Source organism: Mycteria americana, chromosome 6 (genome assembly GCF_035582795.1).
Source record: "Mycteria americana isolate JAX WOST 10 ecotype Jacksonville Zoo and Gardens chromosome 6, USCA_MyAme_1.0, whole genome shotgun sequence".
Taxonomy (NCBI): Eukaryota; Metazoa; Chordata; class Aves; order Ciconiiformes; family Ciconiidae; genus Mycteria; species Mycteria americana.
In genome coordinates this window covers 36,810,860-36,836,538 of record NC_134370.1, presented here as the reverse complement: position 1 = coordinate 36,836,538, position 25,679 = coordinate 36,810,860, and the positions used below count along the sequence as shown (strand labels likewise).

The window sequence follows — 25,679 nt, the reverse complement described above, 5'->3', positions numbered from 1 at the left end:
TGTCTTTTCTTAATAAAAAACAGATAAAGCTTCTTGCCAAGTTTGATTTTTCTAAAATCAATTAAAAAAAAATCAGGTAATATGATTCAAAAAAAGAACATGAGACTGATCTTAATGAACAGCATTGTATCGCACTGTTTGGGTGAGCAAAAGTGGCAGTTGCCTCTTGCTTGCTGTTTTTGTTCCTATTGGATCTGAGGTGGATAGGCTTCTACAACATGAACACCAGAATAGTGAATGCCCCCTTTTTCAGTCATACTGGAAATGTCCAACAAAGACTCTAATGACTACAGGTTTGGAACTACTTGCAAGTCTATACAAAGGAGCCTTTCAGGGTTGCTGCCCCTAATTTAATGAATCTTGGCTATCAGGGCAGTTCCAGATAGAACAAAGGTAATAGTATACCTGTGCTTAGCCAAGTTTTAGCAACCTTGCTTAACCCTTAGGTCTGTCACCTTGTCATGGTTCCCAGGCAAAACAAAGACACGTGATCTATACCCTGCTCTGCAACTTAGCTATGACAGGATTTTAATTTCATTAGTATCAATCTGAATTGTTTTATGGAATCTAGGTATCATCATACTTGTGGAAGCCACGTTTATGCAAAGTGGAATTAAGTCTTTTCTCAATAGGATATTAAGCATTAGAACAATTTACCTTGGGAACCATAAGGAACATTGTCACCTGAAATATTTAATTTGGGGTTATGTAGAATGTAACTGATTTAACCTCTAGCTGTAAACTTCCTGAGGGAAGCCTTAGGTAAATTCTATGATTTGTGTTATTTAGGTGGTCAGATTACATGATTTGCAGATCTTGTGTAGCCTTAGAGTCCATCAGTCTGTGTGTCAGTGCAATGTCTGTACTGTTAGATGAGGATGCCTGCCTGCCTGTGCTGTAGTTTTTTCATTTAGTGAAGGTTTCAGGACTTTATTTCCAGAGATATCTGGAGTTGTCTGGATTTCTAAATTCACCCATTTAATAAAGTTGACTACATTCTGTAGCAGTTTTGGTGATCTTCCCAAGCAGTGGGACTCTTCACTGCATTGGGCAATACAAAAATTTTACGATTCTTCTGATACCAAAACAGCTTGTTATGTAGTCTCATTGTTATTTTTGGCAGAGCCAATCCCCTGGTAAATCTACCAAAACAAAGAAGAAAATACAGGAAGAAAAAGACTTTATTGTATTCAACCAGAAATAGCGTTTAACTTCCAGATACTATCTTATTGGAGACTTGAGCAGAAAAGTTAGAAATTACTTGTGTAGTATTTCAGTATTGATGGACACATTTTAAAACCTAAACTGTTTAGTTAGCGTGGTGAATGGAAACAGGACCAATGTGACCTAAGAATTATTGAGGTGAAATTTTGAGCCCCTAGCTCAGAAAACTGATGCTGTGAAATTAGATCAAGCGTGATAGGAATGAAAACAATGAAGTTTCAACTCCTGCAAATTTCTTACCTTTAAGAGAGTGTTGAGCTGCTGTAGAGCCAAACAGAAATGGGCTTTTATGTATTACACTGTATGTGGAAAGTTCTTGGTATTGATGTTGAAATAAAGAAACCAGAGATTATTTCTTGTATGGAACTGTGGAATATCCTAATGTGATCAGATGTGCAGATCCTCTTTTGTTTTAACAAGCTCAGAAGGTATTTAATTGGGTGCTGGTACTCGGCCACACTTTTCCTCCATCTTTGTAGCCCATCTCCTGGACCCTTTGGGCAGCAGATACTGGTATAGTTGTATAGCCAGTGTTCTCAATGCTTTATTGCTAGATCAGGTTGTAGACTGCTGGGTGTATGGAGGATGGGACCTAATACTTGCAAATTATGCAGAAGTCTGTGTGCTGCAAAGCCTAGCTTGGTGAGGACTCCTGTGCATGTTTCTCACCAGCAGTATGAGAGAAAGCGCCCCAGTTACGCTCTTTCTGAAAGCTGTTTGCAAGTTTGCTCGTCTCACAGTATGGTTTAGGAAGCAGTTCTGAGATCAGAGCAACAAAGGCAGAACGGATCTGCTCCTTCTGTGTTAGCTGAGTAGTATTTCTTCCTGCCTGCTGCAGATCTATGCAGTCCACATCCTAGAAACAAAATTTGGGCTGGATCTCCACCTCGCAGAAGCTCAAAATCTTTATTGTAAAATCCCAGGCATGTAGAGGCAGTGAATTGGTTTTTGGGTGTGTTTTGCATCTTAAAAAAACGCCATGAATTGTATAGAAATATGTGCTGGTTGCTTGAAACATGCGTTCCAAAAAGTACTCAATTTTGAGGCTGAACTAGTAATGGCAAGTATTTATTTACTTTATAAAGTTTTCAAATGTTTACAGTTAGTATTGACAAAAATATTAATTACAAATTAATCATCCCAACTCTTTCAAAAATGTCCCACACTATGTAGATGATGCCTGTTTGATGCTAGCCTTGATGCCTTTTCTTCCTGGCATTATTAGAACTTCTGCTCCTCTCCTGTACTATAACAAACATTTGTTATTAAGTCAGGAAACCATTTCATTTTAGCTCTATTTTGATGTCATATTGATGTCATGTGTAGTCCATTTTCCCTCTCCTCTTTCTTCCACCAATATAGGATCAACTCTTCCATGGTTTAGAGATTTAAAATATTCCCCGCAGATGTTTTAACTACCCTGCTCTTAAGTACCTCTGGTGATGGAGAGTTTAGAGTCTATCCAGGCAGTCTGGTTTTGTGCATATTAACTGTCCCTTCAGTTAGGCATTAGATTTAAGAAAAAAAAAAAAGCAATAATAAACCAACACAAAAAACTAAACAATATTCGTTCTTGCTGCAGTTCTGTCCAGTACTTCCTGACCTATTCCTGGTGGCAGAGATTGCAGTTTTATTTCTCTTAATTAGCAGCTACCTTTTGTGAATTTGAAAATTGTCATATATCCCCTCACTTGTATACTGCAGTTTATGTATGCTGCCTGTACTACTAGTCCTTTCTGTCACAGTCTGTCTTATAACAAATCTGTGACATAAAGCATTCCTAGTAATCCTTTGTAATCCCCAGTAATTCCTAGGCTGACCAAAATGGTGAAGGTTCCATTCGCATTGCTACTGTACCAGCATATACTGGTCTTACAAAGGTATCTTGCAAAGTCTTTTTATGGCTTTTTCCAGGACCGATGTGCAATGTGAACTGTTTTTCTCCTTTTTCAGAAAGCGGAAGAATACCTGAATATATTTTAATGGGGATGTTGGTTTTATTCTCCTCTTCTGCTTCTCCTCCTCTGCTTTTTAATTCTCTCCCATTTGTTTGTGTACACGGACATTGTCCTGTTGTTACATTGTACGTTTTCTGGGTATAATTTTGGAATAGTTATAAGCACCCAACATTAATATGTTGCTTGCTTCATAAATTCTTGTTCTGCATGTTTACTGAAATTTTTCTTCTTTTTCTCGTGACATACTGTGTTCTGGCTGATGAAAACAAAGCTTAAGGTAGAGTAGGATGAATTATATAAGTGTAAATGCTTATCAGTATGGCTTGCACCTTTGAAAAATAACCAATGAGTCTTGTCTCAAGGACAAAGGAAACAGTTTTCTACTGGTTCCTAAAGTCACTAATTCCTAAAATGGTTAAACTACTGATATTATTTTAAAAAATATATGGAAGTACACTATTACTACGCTGAATTTTCTGTTTGTGTATTTTACACTTCATGTAGAAAGAGCATCACAGGCAGCATTGTCTCTCAACCAAAGAGGTTTGGGCACTGAGCTGAAGCTTGGTAGGGTTGCTTTTATTCCACAGAAGTTTTTGTGAGGAGCTGAAGCATGTGATACGTACTGTCACCAAAAGTGGTACTCCTGAAGTACCAAATGCAGAATCGTTTTAAAAACATGGTCTGTGTGAAAGTCTTGAGTCACCATGTTTTCTTCCTCATTTTCCATGTCTGGGAGTTAAAATTAGGGATTAGCAAGAAGGCCTTGTGCCTCTAGTCTACACCTGGGAGAATAGTGTTGAGAAACTGAAAGCTCAGTCTGTTTTAAAGGGGATAAAGGAAAGGGAAAAGATATTAGTGCAGACCCTTTCCTACTTTAGTTTGTCTGTTCATTTGTGCATGTGTGGGATTTTTTTATTAGTTTTACCAAGTCACTTGGAATAGCCACGATCTGCAGTTCCTTGCAGATTAGAAATAACGTTGTCCTAGCAAATAAAAACTTCCATTTTATCCTATTGCTGAAGCACCTTCAATCCAATAGAAACCTTAAGTAATGGACTCCATCACCACAGATCCTGAGAAACGTGGTAACAAAATTGAAAAGATGACCTGAAGCCTAGTTCATAAACTGCTTACAGTTGCATCTTTTGAATTTTAAGCATTTGTTTTAATAAACAAAGGATGTAGTTTGTATTACTGGTGAAATTGGAAGTCAGTTGAGACTGCCTTTAGCATAGTGTGTTATTGCGTACTTTGAAGTATTTATTCAAAGTGTGTGTTTAGTGCCAAAGGTAGTACTATAACAGAGGAAAATGCTGAACACTTATCTTTATAAAAATGAACCCTAATAAGCTCTTGAATTACCTGCTTTAAGTCTGGGGGAAAAAAAAAAAATCCATACTTGTGGAGGCTTCAGTAGAGGCAATGTACGTAAATGGAAATTTAAACCTTCAGCAGCTTGAGTTGTCTGTTGACTTATTTGAGAAGCCAGAAGCAATTGGCTATCCAAGCATAAATAAACGCCTGCAGGAAGAGACCCTATGTTTCCAAAGTGATGCTGCAAATGAATAGTGCCTGTGGGAATGTAGGCAGAGGGTTTATTCCGGTAGTTTGCTTATGCCTAGGAGATAGGCACCTTTGTTGCTGTCGTTGAATAGGGCTTCAAAGTCCCTGGTGACTCGTTTCTAATGTCTACATTCTGATGAGGTATAAATGACCAACCTTTTCATCTACGTCAGCATTGCTGTGCTATTCCTATTTTTCAGATGTTTGAAAAGATGCGTGATTTTAGCAGCACTCGAAGCTGTACTCAACATTCATTTGGGAGAGCTTCTCTTCTAATCTCCCTGGAAGTTACTATGATTCTCTCCTGACACTTTATTGGAGGAGAGAATGTTATTTACAAACTAAAATATAAGGCACCTTCTGCACATTCAGTATTTTAACCATATATGTTTCCTGGCAATTGCATTAAAAAAAACAGTAAATGAGCCTGAGGTACTTAGGTCGTGTTTTTCATGAGAGACATAAATGGTGTGCCTGCTTTTAGGGGTAGGATCATATACTGTCAAGACAGATCTGCTGCCATGTGATACAGCTGATAAATGCTTTTACTGCAGATTTTGTACATCTGGAGTACGGATAAAATAAAATTGTATAACACATAACGAAGGGGCTATATTGAAAGGATGTCTGAAAACTATGGGGAAAACTCTGTGTTTAGCACAAACCAAATTATAAACAGAAAAGGAAAAAGAGTAGTCAGTTCTAAGTCCTTACTGGGCCTGCCTAGAGCAGTGTTCTGTCACCCGCTTCTATTGTCTACTATTTTAAAAGTCAGTGGCTTTGTTTTAAGGATACTGCATGAAATCAGACTTCTTTTAAGTGAGCCTTTAGACTTCATTATGTGTGTGCTATATGACTTGTGGGCTGGACTTTTAAAAAAAAATGTTTTGTAGGCAAACTGCTGAAAGGTAAATGGAGAGCTTTTTGCCTGCAAGTTAGTGGGGTTTTTTTGGTTGATTTGGGGTTTTCTTGTTGTTGTGTTCTTTTTTGAATTTTTCCCTTCCTGCAGTTTCACGATTCTTCTTTTCATGGTGCACAATACAGTAGTTCATTAATTTCATCTCTGCAGCTACTCTCTGTTTCTCTTCAGGCTCTCTCCTTCTCTAGGCTGACTTCATTTTTTTTCAGTGTTGTCTCACAGTTTTATGGTTTTTAGATCTATGATTATGATATTGATGCTGTTCTGTCTTCAGTGGGAGAGAAACTCTTTGTGTCTTTCTAGAAGTATGGTGCCCCAAAATCGGTAGGGCATTTAAAAAATTTAATAGTGCAAAAGTAGATCTATGTTTTTAGATCACTTGTGGAGTTGATGAAATCTTACCCTTTTCTTCATTGTAGTTGCATACTCTCCTTTTCCACCTGCCTGGTAAAGTATAAGCACATGGTCTTTTCTTCCTTATCAAAATCATTAATAAAAAGACTCAATCCCAGCAGTATTCTTGTGAAAGCCTAATTATGTATGTTCCTTCATTATGAGAGCACAAATATTAGCAAGTTTGTCATTATTTAGATTTCACCAGCTGTGTAAGTTCATGTGATAAGTAAAAATACTAACCAAACAAAACTGATTACAAATTTAGCTTATGATCCAAAACAGGGTCGAGGGGATTGATATTATTGTAAAGACACATCAGCTGGGTTTAGGATGAGGAATTTCCTAGTTCTTATTCTTTGGTGCAAAGACTTAATTACAGTGGCATGATATACAAGAATGTTTCATGAATGTATACTGGCAGCACTGGGGATTAGTGTGGTATATTGTTTTTATTCTTCCCATTTTTTGCTTTACATGGTGTTTTGTCTTCTTAAAACCATTCTCCCTTTGATAAATAAGTAATATTGGAATGGGGAAAAAAGATTAGTGTACGCTTAATGCTCAGCTTCTAGCTGGGATATGAATTAGTTTAATTTATGTTTATAGATATAACATCAACAAAAAGCCATATTAGGAAAAAAACCCCTCTAGCTAATTAACTGATTGAAGAGGTATGTATAGAAGTAATCACTTTACGATCCAATATTTCCATCTTCAATTAGTCTTTCCTGGGAGAGATGGAATCTACCCTCTTCACGTGAACATAGTTACTATTTTTAGGCCTAACTGATTTAGAAATATCAGTCTGCTGCTTTTATATAGATGTAGTATGTGTTATGTCCCATGCCATGGATCCTAAAAAAGGCATCTGTTGTCCTGGTAAAACCTTCCACTTTTACATGACAGAGGCTGATAATATCTCTTTCAGTGAAGGTACTCCATAATAAGCTCTGTGATAACAGTTATTAAAGAGTTTAAACTCAAAACTGAAGTGATATATGCTGTACCAATATGTGCGTGCCTTAAGTATCTGTAAGTAAAAACTTCCTTGTGTTAATATCTTGCAAACTAGAATAGTATGAATTCTCCAACTAAAAATAAAATGTTGGGATTTTTATTGTCCTATTCCAGTAGCTTCTTAATTTATGAAGCTAAAATGGAAGTTAGCCTAAGCAACATGTGACCGATATTCCTGCTGAGAACAGAAACAAAAGCTGAGCAACGCTTTTGCTTAGAGAACAGAAATGCTGCTCTGAAATTTTAAGTAAAACATAAAATTTTATTTCTGAAGACGTAATTATTTAAATATTGGGTTTTGTGTTTATTTTTGGTACAGGTTATTAATGCTGCTTTAGCTCTTGCTGCCAGACCAAAAAGTCAAGTTGTGAAAAACAACATGGAAATGTATAGGAGTACATGGGAGAATCACATCCAGGTCCTTACTGAAGCGGTGGATGATATAACAAGTATTGATGATTTTCTTGCTGTATCAGGTATGATGATTTTCAGAATCTGATTATTTTTTTATATGCTTTGAAAACTTTTAATAACATTTCAACAGGAAACCAATGGAGGATTAGATTGTGTAAGGTTTCGTGAAACTGTTGCTTCTGTTTAAAATGTCCCTGCACAGTAGATATTTCTATTCTGCACAAGGTAGAGCTGGGTAGAAGTTACCTGAACAAACTAGGTGCATGAAGCAGAATGGGTACATTTATAGGGGTACATAGAATGGGTTATACATTTATAGAATGGGTACATATATAGGGGGTACATTTATCCATCCTCACAGGTTCATTTAGCTCTAAGCTTCAAAATCCTCTCTGCAGCTGTGAGAAGTCTCCTTCTAGAAAAGGAAGTGCATATCAGTGTGCATATACATAAAACAGGAGATTCTCACAATATCCTGTGTTCCAATTACTGTGGAATGCACTGTAGTATTTCCAGAATTTTCAGAGCTACAAATATTTGTCAAACAAATGTACTTAGAAATCTCTTCACTGAAGAGACCTTTGATAGCAGTAAACTGTATTTACTGAAGCAGTGAGTGTCTTCAACATTTAAATGGAAGATAGAAAACAGTTTTACTTGTTGTGGTTTAAAGATCCCAATTCTAAGTTTTTGACTTCTCTTAAGTTAGCGTAACATGGACAGGAAGGAAAAACTTGTCTCATCTTCATTAAATGTGGTTTAACTTTTGTGTTTCCTTATGGCCAGTGGGCCCCTGCACTTGCCCATTTTTCTCTGGGCATGTCCATTGGGCTTAAGGATTTGTTAGGATTTGTTAGGATTATTTGGTTTATGCAGCAATGTAGAACATGGATAGTTCTGCAGATGTGAGTAGTTTGAAACCATTGTAAGTGAAGTCAGAACTAAGTTAATTTTCCCAAATTATTCTTTGCTCTTTAAACATGAGGGTGGACTCTTGTCTAAAAGGGGACTTTGCTTGGATATTCATTGCTCTAAAGCTTACTTGTATATCTTCGAAAATACTGCCTTTACTGTGGTAACTGGAAGCTGCTGGACTGGAGTCCCCATAACTAAGTGGTGTTTTTTTCTTGTGATTGGGATGTGGGTACTACAGTGCAAAAACTGTAAGCAGAGATGACTGTTCAGGCCCTTTCTGGGTCTGCTGATGCTAGGTGCAGACTTCCTCAGAGCATGCAAGTTCTCCTTGCTCTATAGTGGTCAGTTGGTATACCTAGCAAGTGATTTGGGTCTGAAGGTAGAAGAATTTACTGCAAATAGTGCGAGTTGGTTATTCATTGAACTACTCTCCTATGTGTATCTCAGCATCTTAGTACAGAAAAACATAACCAGAGGAGTATTTTTTTTTTCCCCTGTGTAAGTTAGCCTTTAATGGAAGCCGATTATGAACCTTCATATTGCTTACAGGGTCTGGGAGGTTGCAAATCTTTCCTGTTGGACTGAAACAGAAATTTCTGCAGGTATTGCTAGAGCTGTTATAAAAGGGAAGAAACAAGTCAATTGCTAATGAATTAAATACATGAGTCTCTTTAACCTACTATGAAATCTCGTGAGTTTTAAAATTCTTCTTTCAAATTCATTGAGCTAAACGTTTCTTTTTAACTATACAACTGTGATTCATTTAAATGGCACATTTCAGATATTTTTTCAAAATTTCCTTGTCTTGAAGACTAGAGTTAGATATTCCAATAACAATTGGGGAAAAAAAATGTCATTGGGCAGCTACTCTTTTCAGAGTAGACTCCTGGCTTTTTGATGTATTTTATATTCTTTGGTTGAGCACAGCTGAATGATTGACAATATTTCACAGTAAGTAAAGGCAGAAACTGTAACTTAAGTAGCAGTGATGTGTAGGCCTACGTATCATGAGGTTCAAAAAAAAAACCATTCATATATTTACTCTAAACCATGTGTAGAACATCTTCTGTAAGCTTTGGTGGAAGCTTTTGGCACATGTTAATTTCATTTGTTTAACTTCAAGTGTCATGCTTGTTCTTAAGTGATCTGCTGAGTAGATGTTTCCCTATGGCAGTGTCACCTACTTGCTTTGGGAATTTTTTTTTTTTTTTAATTAGCTCATGTGCAAAGAAGTAATTATTAAGACTAATTATAAGGAATGGTGCAAGCCACTCTCCATCTACTCCTCAGTGTATTAGCACCATTACTGTGTTCTGAGGGAGTAAAACATTCAAATATTTCTCTGTCTAAATAGAGAAGGTAAATGTGTAATAGAAGATGGTATCTAACTTTTTCGGAAATTACTTGGTAATTAGGAAAGATAATGTGCATTGTGTTATGTTTGAGATGAAAGGAATATGAGAATAGATTTATAATGGATCTGTGTTTTTGTACAGAAAATAGTATTCTACAGCACTTGCCAACAAGGGCATATTGGGGGAAAAATGTTTTTTAAATAACATACTTCATTCAAAATTCATACTGTGCTGTTTCAGAGTGTCAGATGTTCACATTTGAGTTGAATGGCTGAGTTTGCATCCCTGACTGCATCTTCCAGGTTGGCGAGGGAAATGATTAGTCCTGTAGTGTTAAAATCACATTCAAAAATATAGTATGCTTTTTTGTAAATATGGTAAACACACCTTCCCTAGTAATTCTGGTGATACAGAATTCTAAATCATACAACAGAATTACCTACTTAAAAAATTATTTTAAATTGCATCTCTGATTGATTGATACATCAGATTTTTCTACCAAATACAAAATGTACTTCCCAAACCTGTTAAGAGTTGGGAATATCTATTTTGTGGTTTACATTATGTATTTCCTTTTGACACGATGTCACTTGACCCTTTGATGACAAGTCATTCTATAAAATTATGTTATTAATGTGAGTTATTGTGGGTTACTGATGATTTGGAGGGTAAATTCAGTACTTCCAGTTGTGCTTCTGCTATGGACATTTTTAAGGTACAATGCAACTCCCATTAATGTCACTGCAAAAATTTTGCGCAGAGCTCACTAACAAGTGGATTAGTCCCCATGTTTCTTGAATCCAGAATGCTATGTTTCTGTCATTAAAATAAGGTGAATAAGGGAGCTATAGCTGAGAGGATGGTAAGGAACTGAACTCCCTGTGAAAATATCTCCTTGTGACTCTGAAAGCCCCTTGTGTGGTTGCTGAAACAAAACGTATGCATACAGGAAAATCGTGTCTCTCCTGTTGTGATACATGTACTTCTCTGATGTAGCGCTGGGGGAAGGAGAATTCTGTGGCAGATGAAAAAGGGTGAATTGTGAGGATTTGAAAGGTTGGGGGGTTTTTTGGTTGTTTTTTTGTTTGGTGTAGGTTTGTTTTTTTTTTTAAAGTGCTAATATGACATTTGGTGTATGTGCTAATAATGCTATTCTTATTTTTTTAATTGTATTGGTCTCTCCTTTTCAGATTTACCTATCCTCATGAAATTGGGGTTTTTTTTTGTTTCAATTTTGTTTTATTCTTTCTATTTATTTGTATGTGATACTGTGTTCAAAGGAAAACTAGTACTACAGAAGACAAAAGAGAGATTAAATCAGGTCTTTACAAGTGAAAAAGAGGTCTGATTGCAAATAGTTTAAATGGTGGTCTGTTCCTTATAAAGGAAAGCAAGAGTTAATGAATTGTATAAAAAATGTCATTGCAATTACAAAACATTATGAATGATGATACCATTGTTCATAGATTTGTTATACCTCCTAAGAAAAAGAATCAGTTTCAGCCTATCAGTTTTGGATAGTTAATTTATGAAAGGAAGAATGTGGGTATTAATCTTTATAACCCACTGACATTAAGTTTAAAAAATACTGTCATCCATTTGTCATCATGATGTTGAAGTTTTGATTCATATAAGTAAATTGAAATGTGCTATTGCATTTGATGCATGAATTTCCAGGAAACTAGTTTTGATATGCTTGTAATTTTGTTTATGTTCGTAAATCTCAAGTTTTATCCTCAACTCTGCTCTCATAAACTGACTCTTCAGTGTCTCTTTGCTGCTACAATTAGGCTGAAAACATAGTTTGTGATGTTCATTTTCTAATGTTGATTCTTCTGTGTTATTTTAATACCCTTTATTCAAAATTACATCAGTAAAGCTTTTGGATATAGATGGAAAACCTGAAATGTCAGTATTTCCTTCCTTTGTATGTAAGTTTTCCTCTCCCAATGATGGTGTGTAATTGCAATGACATGTTAATTGCAATTGTTAAATATTTTTAAGTGTTAGAAAACCAGTAAGAGAAGTTAGATCTTTTAGTCCAAGAGTTAACTCAACTTCTACGAGGACTATATAGGTAAGAAAAGCACAAAACTGTTTATATGTACAAAATTCTCAGGATCTGTGATTTTTCCTTTCTGTTGTCTTCTTGAAGAGCTTGAATGGCAGACCCTTGTGCTGCTTTTCTGTCCTATTCTCAGTGTCCTTGCCCAAACTATGATTATTTCATCTAATGAACCTTCTCTCCAGCCTTCCATACTGTCTGAGTTTTGGTCTGTCATATTTGTAACATGGCTATGGTTAAATCCTTATATTAGCTCTTCTTTTGCCAAAATTGAAGTTTCGTGTTTTCATAAAAACATTTCCTTGTTCATCTCTTTTCTCATTTCCTCACGTATGAATAAGTCCTTCTCCTCTTCCTGTACTGTATGCAAATAACATAGACCCTTTCCTGTTGTGTTCTCAGTGTAGTGATGTCTCCGCTCTCTGCCCTTTCAAATAGCTCCCTAAAATACAATTTGTCCAAAGTGCATTTTGACTCTTGTAATCTCAGTGACACTTTAAATTGAATTAATTTTTTTTTTAAAGGTAAGTACATTCCAAATAATGGGTAATAAGTCATTAGACTTTGAGATGGTTTTGTCTGATGTCCAGTTTGTTGTTTCTCTATCAGAAATTCTGTTACTTGCCATTTACCTAATGGAGTGATAGTGAGTGGAATGACTTAAATGTTTGCCTCAGGTAATGGTTTGTGTAACTCCCCTGTGCAGTTTCCACTGATAAATTGACAGTGGAAAACATGGACATCTGCAGATCTATCTGCAGTAGAATCTGGAGAAGATGCCATTTTTAGTATTGTGAACAGAAAAATATGCTATAATGTATACAGAGGTGCCCCACAATTCAACTCTTTACAGAAATTGGACTGAAGTGTCTTGAATAGATAGATAAAGACTTCAGAGACTGCTCAGGAAGCTCTGTGATACGACTAAAGATCATTCAAGCTGACTTGAGTAGGCAAAAGGGGATAATTTTTTTAACTGAAGAATTGGCACAAATCAGTTACTGCTGGCAAGAGGGAGAAGAGTCATAGTTCACCTTCCTATTATACTCTTGTCCCAGTGTCACGTATGGACTTTCAGAGGAGATTGAGGGAAATGTTGCATGGCTCTCCCTCTGCATGGAGTTGAGAAGAGCACACTCCAAATGTGGAGTCTGCAAAGAAGTCTTAAAAAATTTGAAATCATGCAGGCTAGAAATTTTTTTCCAGTCTCTTAATCCTTCCCTTGGAATCTAAGAATATGTTAAGTCTTTCCAAGCATAATGGGAAACAGTGAGATACCACAGTGTTAGAACAGAAGTTGCCTTTTAATGTAAACCTGTGCCATCGGAAACTACTTTTAATTCATGGAAAGCAGCAAAAGATAGGATTTTATTGTAAAGCTGTTGGAGAAAGCAGTTTTTGTGAGTGCAAATGGTCTTATGGCCCCAACAAAAACAAGAGCTAAGGAACGACATCTTTTGCTGCTTTTCTTTGTAGCTTTTATTTGATTTCAGTGAAGCTTCCTCAGTTTAACACTAGCAAAAATAAACAGTCAAAAAGAAACTAACATGTCTTTTTTCCAAAGGCGCAGTTCTGAGGAAGTAATTTACTGATAACACAGAGGGAGCAAATATGCAGCTTCCCTTCTTTCCTAACATTATAGCTTCAGATCTGAAGCCCCTGCTGCTACTGCAGTTTCTACAGTTGGAAGAGATCTTTAGTAGTTGATTAGGAAGCAGGGTGTCAGGTGAACTTTATTAACACATAGTGTAGCATGTACAAAATGGCAAAATAAGAGAATAGAATCAAAGAATAGAAGACATTAGAAGAGAACTCTGGAGATTATCTACTGAAGCATCTTGTGCAGAGCAGGACAAACTTCTGATTTCTACAGAAATTTCATTTGAAACTTCTTTGGTTATAAGTGATCCAAATCTTGTTTTTTCTTTGGTCTTAACTATTAATGTACAGCAAAGCTTAAGCAATGCAACACTTTAGTATTCACCTACTGCAATAATATATTAAAAAAGTCTACTTGACTAATCCCTTGTCTCAGTTGCATCACTGAAACAAGAATGCAATGGATCTGAGTCAGAGCAACTAAGACTAGATTCATGTAAATATATTTTCATAAGTTTTTAGGATTATATAAAAGATGACAAAGTTCAAAATAATACTAAAGTATGGTATCTGTACCTTGAAAAGAGATTTATTTTATTTACAGATAATTTCATAGATATGGAAAAATACTGATAATATGCTGCTTATAAAAACTGAAAGCAATTACTAAATTGCATAGGTCTTTAAAAATGACTTTTTCATGTTTAATTTTTCAGTGGTATACACATTCTTTGAGAAGCAGAAAGGGGAACTCAGTGCCTTTTAAAAATCTAAAATAACACACTACTAAAATGAATCAGAAAAAGTGTATGTGTATTGTGCTGGTTTTGGCTGGGATAGGTCTAGTAGCTAGTATGGGACTATGTTTTGGATTTGTGCTAGAAACAGTGTTGATAATACAGAGATGTTTTAGTTGTTGCTAAGTAGTGCTTATACTAAATCAAGGACTTCCCATGCTTTGCCAGGTGCACAAGAAGTTGGGGGGGTACAGCTGGGACAGCTGAACCCAACTGACCAAAGGGATATCCCATAACATATGATGTCATGCTCAGCATATAAAGCTGGGGAAGAAGAAGGAAGGGGGGGACATTTGGAGTGATGGCACTTGTCTTCCCAAGTAACAGTTACGCGTGATGGGGCCCTGCTTTCCTGGAGGTGGCTGAACACCTGCCTGCCCATGGGAAGTAGTGAACGAATTCCTTGTTTTGCTTTGCTTGTGTGCGCGGCTTTTGGTTTACCTATTAAACTGTCTTTACCTCAACCCACGAGTTTTCTTGCTTTTACTCTTCTGTTTCTCTCCCCCATCCCACTGCAGGGGAGTGAGCGAGCGGCTGGGTGGGGCTTAGTTGCTGGCTGGAGTTAAACCACGACATATGTGTGCATCCATATCTATGTTCCTGTGCGTATATACACACACACACACACTCTTACACATAACTATATGTATTTGAGCTCTGGGAATTATTGCGTGGCTTTTCTAAGCTGATGATACTGACTGGAGCGAGGACTTCCTGGGCGGGTGCCCTGTGGTAATGCAGTAGTTGTGTTGTGGTGAAGTCTATAATTTATGTAAGTCAGAAAACATGCCCTTTCTTATAATAGAAAAGGCTTTACATAAGCATTTCATTTGTAATTTTTTGCTTAAAATTATTTACTAAACAGAGAGACTGAAAGTTACAAGAGCACACCATTATTTGATACAAAAATAACTGCAATTACCATTATTGTAAAGCTCTTTTTGTTTTCAAGTATTTCAATACATTAAATAAACATTTAAGTAGGTGGAAAGCAAAAACTTTGTTATTTATGTAACAACATATTTCAAAATATTTCGACCATATATTGATGTTTGAGAATTTGCTTCAGAAAAAGTAGGCTGCTGCCTTATTTAAGAATGTAGTCACCTGTTTTTACTGAAATGCATGTAATTTTGAAAGGTCTGAAATACCCATGTAATTATCCTTCCCCTCCTTGGGTTTCAGACTGGTATTGCTGAAGCACTGAGGGGGGAGGGGAGGAAACCCAGTGCTTTATTATTTCTGTGTAGTACTAAAACAAACTTGTTGAAAACTTTTAGAAGAGGTCCCTGGCATAAACCTCTTGGATTGTTAGACTCATTGTTGACTGAATTTCACAGCAGCTCAATTTCTATTTGGTAATTTTCTTCTCTAAGCTATTTGTAAGTGCTATTTTTGTTATAAGTTTGTAAGTGCTATTTTTTGTTTTTTACATCCTTTGGAGGAGCTGTGTGAGATGGACTTTTGTGTCTCAACTCTATCTCTGCCTGCATTGTTTGTGTTCCTTGTAGGCTTTCTGTTAATTTCTGTTGTATGATTGGTTGCAGAAGTTTGTTGATTTAAGTTTGGTACAGTTCTTTCCTCTCTTATTCCCCTAGACTCATGAGTACAATTGATTTCACTAAGCAGTTCTGTTAATGTTACCACAGTTTACCCTTAAGAGAACTTAAGTTATGGAGTCATATTCTTTCTATATATTTATATCTGAATTAAAATCAAGCCAGTGTTTGTTATGAATTATAACCTCTGTTGTTAACAAAAGCAGTTCTTAAATAAGTGAATTTTTTGACAAAACCTGATGAGCATTTATTCTTCAATCTACAGCTGAATGCATTTCCTAAGCTTAATTTAACCTCCCTTTTTTTTTCTTCTGTACTCAGTGGACAGATATGTGCTCATTTAGAGATATTTGGGAGAGTGTCACTTGTTCTTCTGGATGATTCAGTCTTTCTCTCCTGAATACAGAAAAAGGTTGTTGAGATTGGACTAACATAAAATTTCATGAATTCTTCCCTTGATCTTCCAGTCTGATGTATTTCTGGTTGGTAGCTAGGTTTCTGATAACTTTTGAAGATTGTTTTTTCAAATCTGTAGCAGATCTCTAGCATTATCCAATCTCATACACTAAAAGCAGATCTTTCCTATACTTCTCCAAAATTACTTTGAATCAGTCATATTTTTTAAAAAAAAATCATGCTACCCTTTTAGTTCCTCTGACTTTTCACATCCCTAACATACAATTATATGCAACTACATTTCCAATTTTTGTAATATTCTCTGAATATCACACATTCTTCATTATCTCTGCCCTGTAGTAGTTACTCTGCTGTTGAACCCTTGTACTTCATTATCCAGTGTCACATTCTGTATAAAGGTATTCTTCAGAAATAACTTTCTTTATGCTGCCTGTCCTTTTAATCTCATCATATCCATTTATCCAGGATTGTGTCATAGTCTACCCAGTGCTGCTTTTTTCTTTTTTTTCTGGGACCTCAAAAATCTGAAACAATAATTTATACTTGCCATTACAGTCTGAGGATGGAAACGGGCCAAGATGTGAAAGGGATGTTAATATCTTTGTTACATATGAAGGGAAAAGAAAGCTTTGGTTTTTTAGTATAAAACCCTTTTTTCTTGTTTGAAACAGAAGCATCAAACTTCAAGGTAAAAATAACTTAGGATTTAACTTACGTTAATTGATGACATTTTGAGAGAGAAGGATGCTGAGCACCAGAGATAATTAGCATAATTCACCCTGTCCTGCTCTGTGCATTCCGTCTGCTAACCAGAGGTCATGGTTCTTTTAGGATCTGTGTGATAACTCACACTGATCATCACAGATCAGCACTGAAATTGGCATCCAAACTAACTAAAATGGCAGTCATTGTTCCAGCTTCAGGCACTCTGCTGATGGATTGAAGGGTGAGAGGGAAGGAGGTGTTAAAACAAAGTAGATTATTCTTTGTGTTGGAGTCATGTTGTGCTGGAATCAACTGAATTATTTCTTTATTTTTGGATATATATCAGTGTTGTGGTTTAACCCCAGCTGGCAACTAAGCACCACACAGCGACTCGCTCACTGCCCCGCAGTGGGACGGGGGAGAGAGTTGGAATAGTAAAAGTAAGAAAACTCATGGGCTGAGATAAAGGCAGTTTAATAAGTAAAACAAAAGCTGCTCACGCAAGCAAAGCAAAACAAGGAATTCATTCACTACTTCCCATGGGCAGGCAGGTGTTCAGCCATCTCCAGGAAAGCAGGGCTCCATTATGCGTAATGGTTACTTGGGAAGACAAGCGTCATCACTCCAAGCATCCCCCCCTTCCTTCCTTCTTCCCCAGCTTTATATGCTGAGCATGACGTCATATGGTGTGGGATATCCCTTTGGTCAGTTGGGGTCAGCTGTCCCAGCCGTGTCCCCTCCCAGCTTCTTGTGCACCTCCAGCCTACTCACTGGTGGGGTGGAGTGAGAGGCAGAAAAGGCCTTGACTGTGTGAGCACTGCTCAGCAATAATCAAAACATCCCTGTGTTATTAACACTGTTTCCAGCACAAATCCAAAACATAGCCCCATACTGGCTACTATGAAGAAAATTAACTCCACCCCAGCCAAAACCAGCATATTCTCCACCCTTTATTCCATACCATTTACGTCATGCTCAGTTCCCACATTATCCAATACATCCTCATTAACCACCACTCCCCTCCTTCCCATGCTTTGATATAATACAGAGATATCGTTCCCTTAGTCTATGGACCATGCTTGTAAAATATCCATAAAATGCCCATAAGATGTCCACAAAATGTCCACTGAGTTTGTTTAGTCCATGACTTTGGGCTCCATCTGTTATGGTGGTCACTCAGGACAGGAGAGGTGGTGTGTTGTGTGGAGTTATTGGGCATCAAAGCCAGCTCAGGTCAGGTCACTGCTGCACTTGCACTGCTTCTTGTAAGGCTTGTCCTCCACTGGTTCGGGTGCTTCCTGCTATAGTAATTCCTATAACATGTAACCCAAATCCTGGGTTACAACAATTTAATGGTATTTCCATTACAATCTCCACCCCTGGTCCCTTTGGGCCAGGTTATAGAATTTAACATTGCAATGAACTCCTCCCCTTACTACTATGAAGAAAATTAACTCTATCCCAGCTAAAACCAGCACAATTGGTTATTTCATAATTGCAGGAATTGTTACATAACAGAGTTCCATAAGTAAGTTGGTCATGCAGTAGAGAAAGATTGTATGATAAACAAGTTAGTTAATATAGGGGAAAACAACTTACTTGTTCACAATGTTCATTTCTGATGTGTATTAATTTGCAAGTTCTTAAATTGTCTTGTGCTTACTTCTTTTATCTGGAGTGACTGAGGCATGTTCATTTTCTTTTATGTAATAACTGATGTTATTTTCCCCAGGTTAATTGCCAGAAGGTTTGAATGGTAAAAAGAACTGTTTGCTGCCCCATTGGTTTGAATTGAGTGACAAATTCTGGAGACAACTGGAAGGAGAATGGAGATAGATATGATAGGTTTTCAGCTCTTTGTATATCATGCCTTCCTGCCAAAATACAGGTTCTTATTCTCATGGCATGATCTGTCCTTCACTGCGCTAAATCAGTGTCTGGAAACAGACTGTATTTTTGTGTTCTTTGCGTCATTACTAGAGAATGCATCATATGTTTTACACTTAGTATTTTTATCCTCTGCAAACTCTTAACTTGTAGAATTAGTTATTCCAATATACTGATGACATCAGTGTTGTTGAATTGTGATACTAATCTTGCCAAAAATTTTGGAAATCAATGACCTATTTATTGAATTCTTCCTTCTGATCTCTGCTTTGATGATCATCTGGGATTTTTACATGTAAAAAATTGCTACCAGTATAAGCCTAGGCATGGCAAGAGCTCTTTGTAGAGGTGCGATTTATAATTAAGGTCATTGTAAATACATAGATAGAGGCAAATGGCAGAACATTCAGAAGTGTTGAAACTGTTTTGAAAGTTTAGTGGAAGAGAATCCCTACATCTAGATGCCTTTTGAGAAATACTACTCCAACTCTGTAAAATCCTGTTCATCCTTACTAATTGTTCTCATATTCCACTTGAAGCTTTAGATATGCTGGGAAATTTATTTAATGCCAACTACTGAAACTCAGTTAAAAATTTTGAAAGGTTATAGCCAATGTTGTAGCATTTCAAAGGTTAGAAACCATTTAATATGTGACTTCTCATTTTATTCCTAAATCTCCTCAGTTCTCTAGTACTGTGCATTTCCACTGAAAATTTCCCATTTCCTTCCTCTCCCACCCCAAAATCTTGTAATTTATTTCCTTTGAAGTTTATCTTCTAAAACTTCTAGAATCTCCTTCCTCCCTACACTCCCATTCTCATTTAAAAAAACCAAACTTCCACAACGTTCTAGTACATTGCGGGTAAGGCTGTAAAACTTTAATGCTTTGTCTGCTAATTTAGTGGAACCACTTGCAAACAGAAACAGTGTATGACATCTCTGCATTTTTTTTCAGATGTACTTTATTCTTTTGTGGTTTTATTCAGTGATTATGTTAGCTTTCATCTTTCTGAACACCTACACTAAGCCTGCATTAAGGAAGGTGCTAGTCTGAGGTTATTGCAGTTCAGGTACTTCTCCAGGCAGAACTTTTTATGCTTTACTGTTCACTTGTTCTTTGCCAAAATACAGAGTTGTGCTTAAGCCACATACAAGGTGTTGGATGTAATTTGAACTAATCAGATTAGTATGTTATTTCGTTGTCTTGGACATTTTGCCTTTTGCCTCTGGAGTTATGTCTTTCTCTTAGGCTTTTTTTTTTTTTTTTTTTTTTTCCATTTTAAAAAATTGTCTGTGAGCGACAACTGTTGTCTTGCAGGAATAAGTCTAATGAGTGAAATCTTTCTTTCAGTGCAGAACAGCTTGCATAGAGACCACCCCGTAGCTTTTAAGGAGCATCATTGAAGAAGTTACTTATTTCCTACCTGTATCTGTTAGCAAATAGTTAGGTATATTGTAGGGAGAGTGAGGACTGTTGAAACATCTCAAACTTTGCTATTTCAGATATTTGCAGTAACTTTGCTATTGTAATGCTGTAACAAAGTACTATGAACTCATCAAAGCCTTGAATAATACTGTCCAAGCTGTTCTCTTCAAGTCATGCATCACTGCAATTACAGGACTGATTGCATGTTTGTGCATTTGTAAGTGTGTGATTGAATTACTGTGGGTAAAGCTCTCATCTCTAATTTTAATTACTCTCAATTTATGGTAGTTGGACTTTACCTATGACTGTTGTAATTGAGCAGATGGGTATTATATGAACCCAGGACTCGGCTTTGGTGAGATTGTTTCTATTAACTACAGTTGCTTTTTTATTAACCCCTAAAGGAAAACAAAACTAGGCTGTTGATAGTAAATACCAGTTTTTTAAAAATGAGATAATAAAAAGCATAAAGTAAGTTCATGCCATATAAAATTTAATAAGTGAATATGTTTGTCTTTAGCTTAAAGTACTCTGCTATCTGGCATAGTAGAATGAAGTCCATCTATGGAGATGGCCTGTGACCATCAGAGGTCTAGATTTAGCGGTCACCTGAAATTTCTTTCCTTTGCCAAAGCCAGCAGAGACCATTGCACTGTTGGAAAATGTGTGTACTTCCCTTAAATTCCACATGCGGGTTTTATTTAAAAATATTGCACAACTTGTAGCTATATTTATATGCCACTTACCTGCACAAGGACATCCTGCTTTGTTTTCATAAGTGCACACATAAGCACAAGTCACAGAATCTTGGGCCTGTTGATTCTGTTGCCGTGGAAAATCTACCTTGTTCCTTGTCCCTGATGGTTTCTGCTGCTGGGCAATGTGGGAGGCCTTTAAGCCTGTGCACAAAGGCCTCTTCCTGGATGAATCCTGAGTGTCAGTGGTGCCTCATAGCTCCTGGTTTTAGTGCCCATTTCATGGGTAAGCAGTGGAATTTGTTGCCCTGTGCCTCCTGCATGTTTCTTTGTGAATGTGATTTGCATCATAGTAGATAGGTTTGTTTTTTTCTGGAGGAAGGGGAAGCCCTTGTTTCTGGTTCCTGTTGAACTGTTGTGTAAACTGCAATCAAACTAGAACATTTTTTGTGTTCTAGAATGCAAAAGAGAGTCTGAAGTTTCTTATGCTTTTAGTTTAAAAAACACCACCACCAACAACAAAAAAAAAACAAACCAAAAAACCCAACAACCAAACATGTTATTTATGGGTGGGAGAATGTTCTTTTTACTGCTTTCACAGAAAAACATTATAATGCCCATTTACTAATACCATCCATTTCTTCTTCATGGATACTGAAAAGCTCTTACTCAGTCGGGACTCTGGGATTGAGAGAACTAAGATGCTCTGTGGTGCTTGTTTGGAAAGCTGAGATCACTCTTCTTTTAACCTTGTAACATTGCTACATCTTCTATTATGTTAAAAAACCACACTTGATGAATAGCACTCAGATACAATGAATCATAAGGCCAGGCCTCAGTCTGTAACTATTTATAGCATTAAATTTTAGATTTTGATCAGACTCATGTTTCAAATTACTTTGGACAGTAACAATCATTAAGATGGCAATCTGGACAGCTGAAGTCACTCAAAGTAAATGGCAAAATATACTGTAAATACTTGGGCAAGGAGTAAGAGAATGATTCAGATTTCTGGCTTGCTTATCTCCCTTGATATAATTAGTTTTCCATCAGTGGTTCAAAGTTCTGTTTCAGTTTATTACTATTTTTCCAGTCTATGTAGCATGTTTACAGATGAATGCATTGCAAAAATTGCCAATTATAGATTCACTCTTAGCATAGCTATGGAGACAGGGAAAAAACCAAGATGCTATTCAGAAACTTAAGATTAAATTTAATGTTTTCCTGCTGCCTTTTGGCACTTGCAGTAGCGAAATAACCATGCCATGTTTTTTGAAAGAGAATAAACATAAGAATCTAAGTAGGGATGTATGCACTTATTTATGGTGCTTATGGTATTCAAACAGGAAGGTAAATTACACAGTGGGTTTTTCAATACCATTTATCTCAAGTTTGTTTGGCCCGACTATAATGTGCTTCAGGATAAATATGAATTCACTAAGCTGAAACAGGCAATCTCCCTCTTCATGGTTCTCACCTGGAGTATAAGAAAATGGCTTTGAGTTTTTCCCTTTTTGATCAAGACTAAAAGCTTGATGTGTGTGTCACTGAGCATGCAAAGTTTGCTTCTGCTGGTATAGCTTTCATCAGTCATCAGTTTAACGACCCAGCTGAAAGTTCTGCCAAAGCCATCATACGACTTCGCCCTTGCTGGGCACATCCTCTACTGTCTCCTACTCTTTCTTTTAACGTGTTTGTCTTCCGTGACATTATATGACTGTTATTTCAACAATTTAGAGATGTATTTTGTGAAGAAGTAGGGTTTTTTGGTTTTAGTCCTGCTACTTACTGAAATAGATGTTTTTAGATGGAAGTTAAGGACAAGAACTGTTCACAGCATTTAAGATGTAGGCATATCATGGATTATGCTGGCATAGTAAAACCCTTTTTTCTTTACTGTCAGGTCTTCCTTGGGAAAAGGCAGACCTGACAGTAAAGAAAAAAGGGTTTTACTATGTTTACCTTTAATCATCATTGAGCTAGTGTGCTTCTAGAATTTTCTTAATTGACTTCAGGAATTTGTATACTTAATAGTAGTAACTAATTTATAGCTCAGTATTTTATATTGATTTGGGGCTGGTTTTTCACTATACACATTCATTTGAGTTTATTGACATTGAAAGTAGTGTGTTTTATTGACTGATCACTTGGTACTGTGATAGCCATCTTCAGTTCTTCATTGTCAACTTTGACTATCCTAAATGAGAAAAGACAAAAAAATTCCTCCTTTGTTACTGCAATACTCTCTTCTTATGTTATTTCTGAAAGTATTGAATCACACTATTTCAGAGCCAATCCCTGTGGAACTGCTGGCTTATGTAATTGTGAAAACTGTCTGCTTATTTCTATCCCTTGTTTTCTGTGTTGTCAGAAGTAAATAACACCTAGGAAAATCTGTCATCCCAGGCCATCTCAGAGTTGTCCAGGAATAGTAGTTGCAAGACCATTTCGAAAGCCTTTTGGAAATTGATCTATAGTTACGAAATGAATCACTTATCCCACTGTTTGCTGGTGCCTTTAAAAATCTCCAGTTTGTGATACACAGCTTTCTACTCTACAAAGCTATTTTGACTCTTCTTAATTACATCATATTTGGATCTCTCTCTGTTCTATTTTATAAAAAAGTTCCTACCAGTTTGCCCAACAGAAATATTATATATAGGTTTCTGTTTCCCCTGATTCCTACCAAACACCTTAAAAGTTATGGCCATAGTAATCAATTTTTCTTACTCTGTTGTCAAGATTAATAGAACATGATATGTTACATGTCACAACTAGTAGTTAAACAATTTGTTTTCAGTTTCCTTTAGAGGAATGTCTTGTTCCTGGAAATTTGTTGATGCTCACTGTATCCATTTTGTTTTAACTGAAAATCTAGTGTTGCCTCCTACCTCCCTTTGCTATCCATATCCTTGCCCCAAAAGTAGCAGACAGTCCCTGATACACTGATCTAAATGCAAATTACTCTTGTAACACTGATTGCTTAGGCTCAAAGGCAGACATTATAATGGTGTTATACTTCTTAGATAATTGATGCCTTCTTAAGGACTGCTTGTTTAGGCATGCCGTATCCTAGCCACCAAATTGGACCACGTATCACATGCTGATTTTGGGAAACCATTTTGGGAAGTGTTGTCCCATAAAAACTTGCTATTTCAAATTAGCATTTTCTAATTCAATTTCTGTAACTGTTACTAAGGTTATGGGAACATTTTAGTAGTGAACTTCTTGCAGAGCTGTAGAGGATAAAAGCAAATCAGATGGGTGAAGTCATTCAGTAGGTAGGCAGGACTAAGGAGCTAGGTGGTGCAGTTCAGCAGTGGACTTAGTCATTTGGATTATTCAGAGTTTCCATCCACAAACTAAAATAGTGGATTCCTGCTCACTTTTTACTGAATTTTAATAAGTTGTTGCTGAGATCTACTTATCCGCAACATTTGTTTCTCATCACAAGCTTTGCAAACTACTGGCATCCTCTTCCAGAATTTTGAAGGCTGATGCATTTGGAATTCATGTTGTATTTGATCTGACTGCATTCAGATTTGGCAGCCTTTGGAGCATGGCCTAAAATGCATGGGTTTAATGCAGATTGGGATTAATTTTTTGTGTGTTTATTTCCTAACAGCTTGGTTGCTGATAGCTTTCCAGCTGCAGCTGTGGCAGTAGCTTTTAATGGCTTTGTGCAGCTTTGCAGGAATTGATTTGCTTGCTTTTTGTAACGAGGCCTACTGGAAACATACACAAGTGTTCTAACAAATGGTATCTAAATAAGCACAAACAAATGATAAGGGAAGATTTTTGATCAGTGACACTAAGAGTTTAAAGTGATGATGCTACTATGGTGCACAACGCCAGACTTTCTGTTTCTAGGATATGATACAAAATCTTTATCTGGGAGAGGAGGTTCCAGTTGTGTTCCAGTTCTGAAACTTCTGGTGTGTGCTTTTACTGCTGACAGATAGCTGGGGGGGAATTGCAAAATCAAGGAACATGCCTAACTGAATTCGGGGGTTGCACAAAGGCTGACTTAAGTGGTCAAACTTTGGTTGCCAGTAAGTTTAGCAGATACTTTAAATTTGGTCCCAGAAGTGTGGTGCGTGGTAGCATAAAAAAACTCAAACAAAACCCCAAACCTTAACCCCTCCAAACCCCCAAAACTGCCCAAAGCAAAACAACAATACCCCCTCTCCCCAACAAAAATGATACCAGCTTACACTTCAGTGGAAAAACTGATCTAATGAAAAGGCACCTTTTCTTTCTGCAAGTTTGATACTTTGAGAGGTTACTGTTTTCAACAGTAAACAACGCAATTCACAGATGAGTATAATGCTTCCACCAGGAAAATTCACAAATTTATCACAGCTTAGAATTTATCATTTTTGTAGGGAGACTTTGGAGTTTCCTACCACAAATTATCTCTTGTCAATTAAATGTTTTCCATCTGTTAACATTTGCCCTATCTGTGGGTCGGCTATTGTGTTAAACAGAATTATTAGGTGTTCATCAGATGTTCAGTATAGCAGATACAAAGCTGTTACAAGAGAATATTATCATAAAGTTAGTGGTTTCACCTGAACAATTATCTAAGAGTGACAGATGGCTATTATCTTTTGACAATATTTTATAGACATAAATGAAATAGCTACCATTTAACATAATATGGTCTGCTTTGTTGCACACATAGTAAAACAGGTAACGCAAAATGTCTCCAATTATACACCACTAATCTAGCAGGAGGCAATAGATGATAAATTTTCATGTTTG

At 36.7% G+C, this 25,679-nt stretch overlaps 1 protein-coding gene across 2 annotated transcripts in view; it reads left to right on the top strand.

Moving 5' to 3' along the window:
- Positions 1–25,679, top strand: part of CTNNA3 (catenin alpha 3) — a 555,174-nt gene that overhangs the window by 369,367 nt on the left and 160,128 nt on the right. For both annotated transcript variants that reach the window (XM_075505306.1, XM_075505308.1), the window contains exon 10: positions 7,400–7,556. In XM_075505306.1, the coding sequence (XP_075361421.1) occupies positions 7,400–7,556 (157 nt within the window). The remainder of the gene's footprint in view (positions 1–7,399; positions 7,557–25,679) is intronic.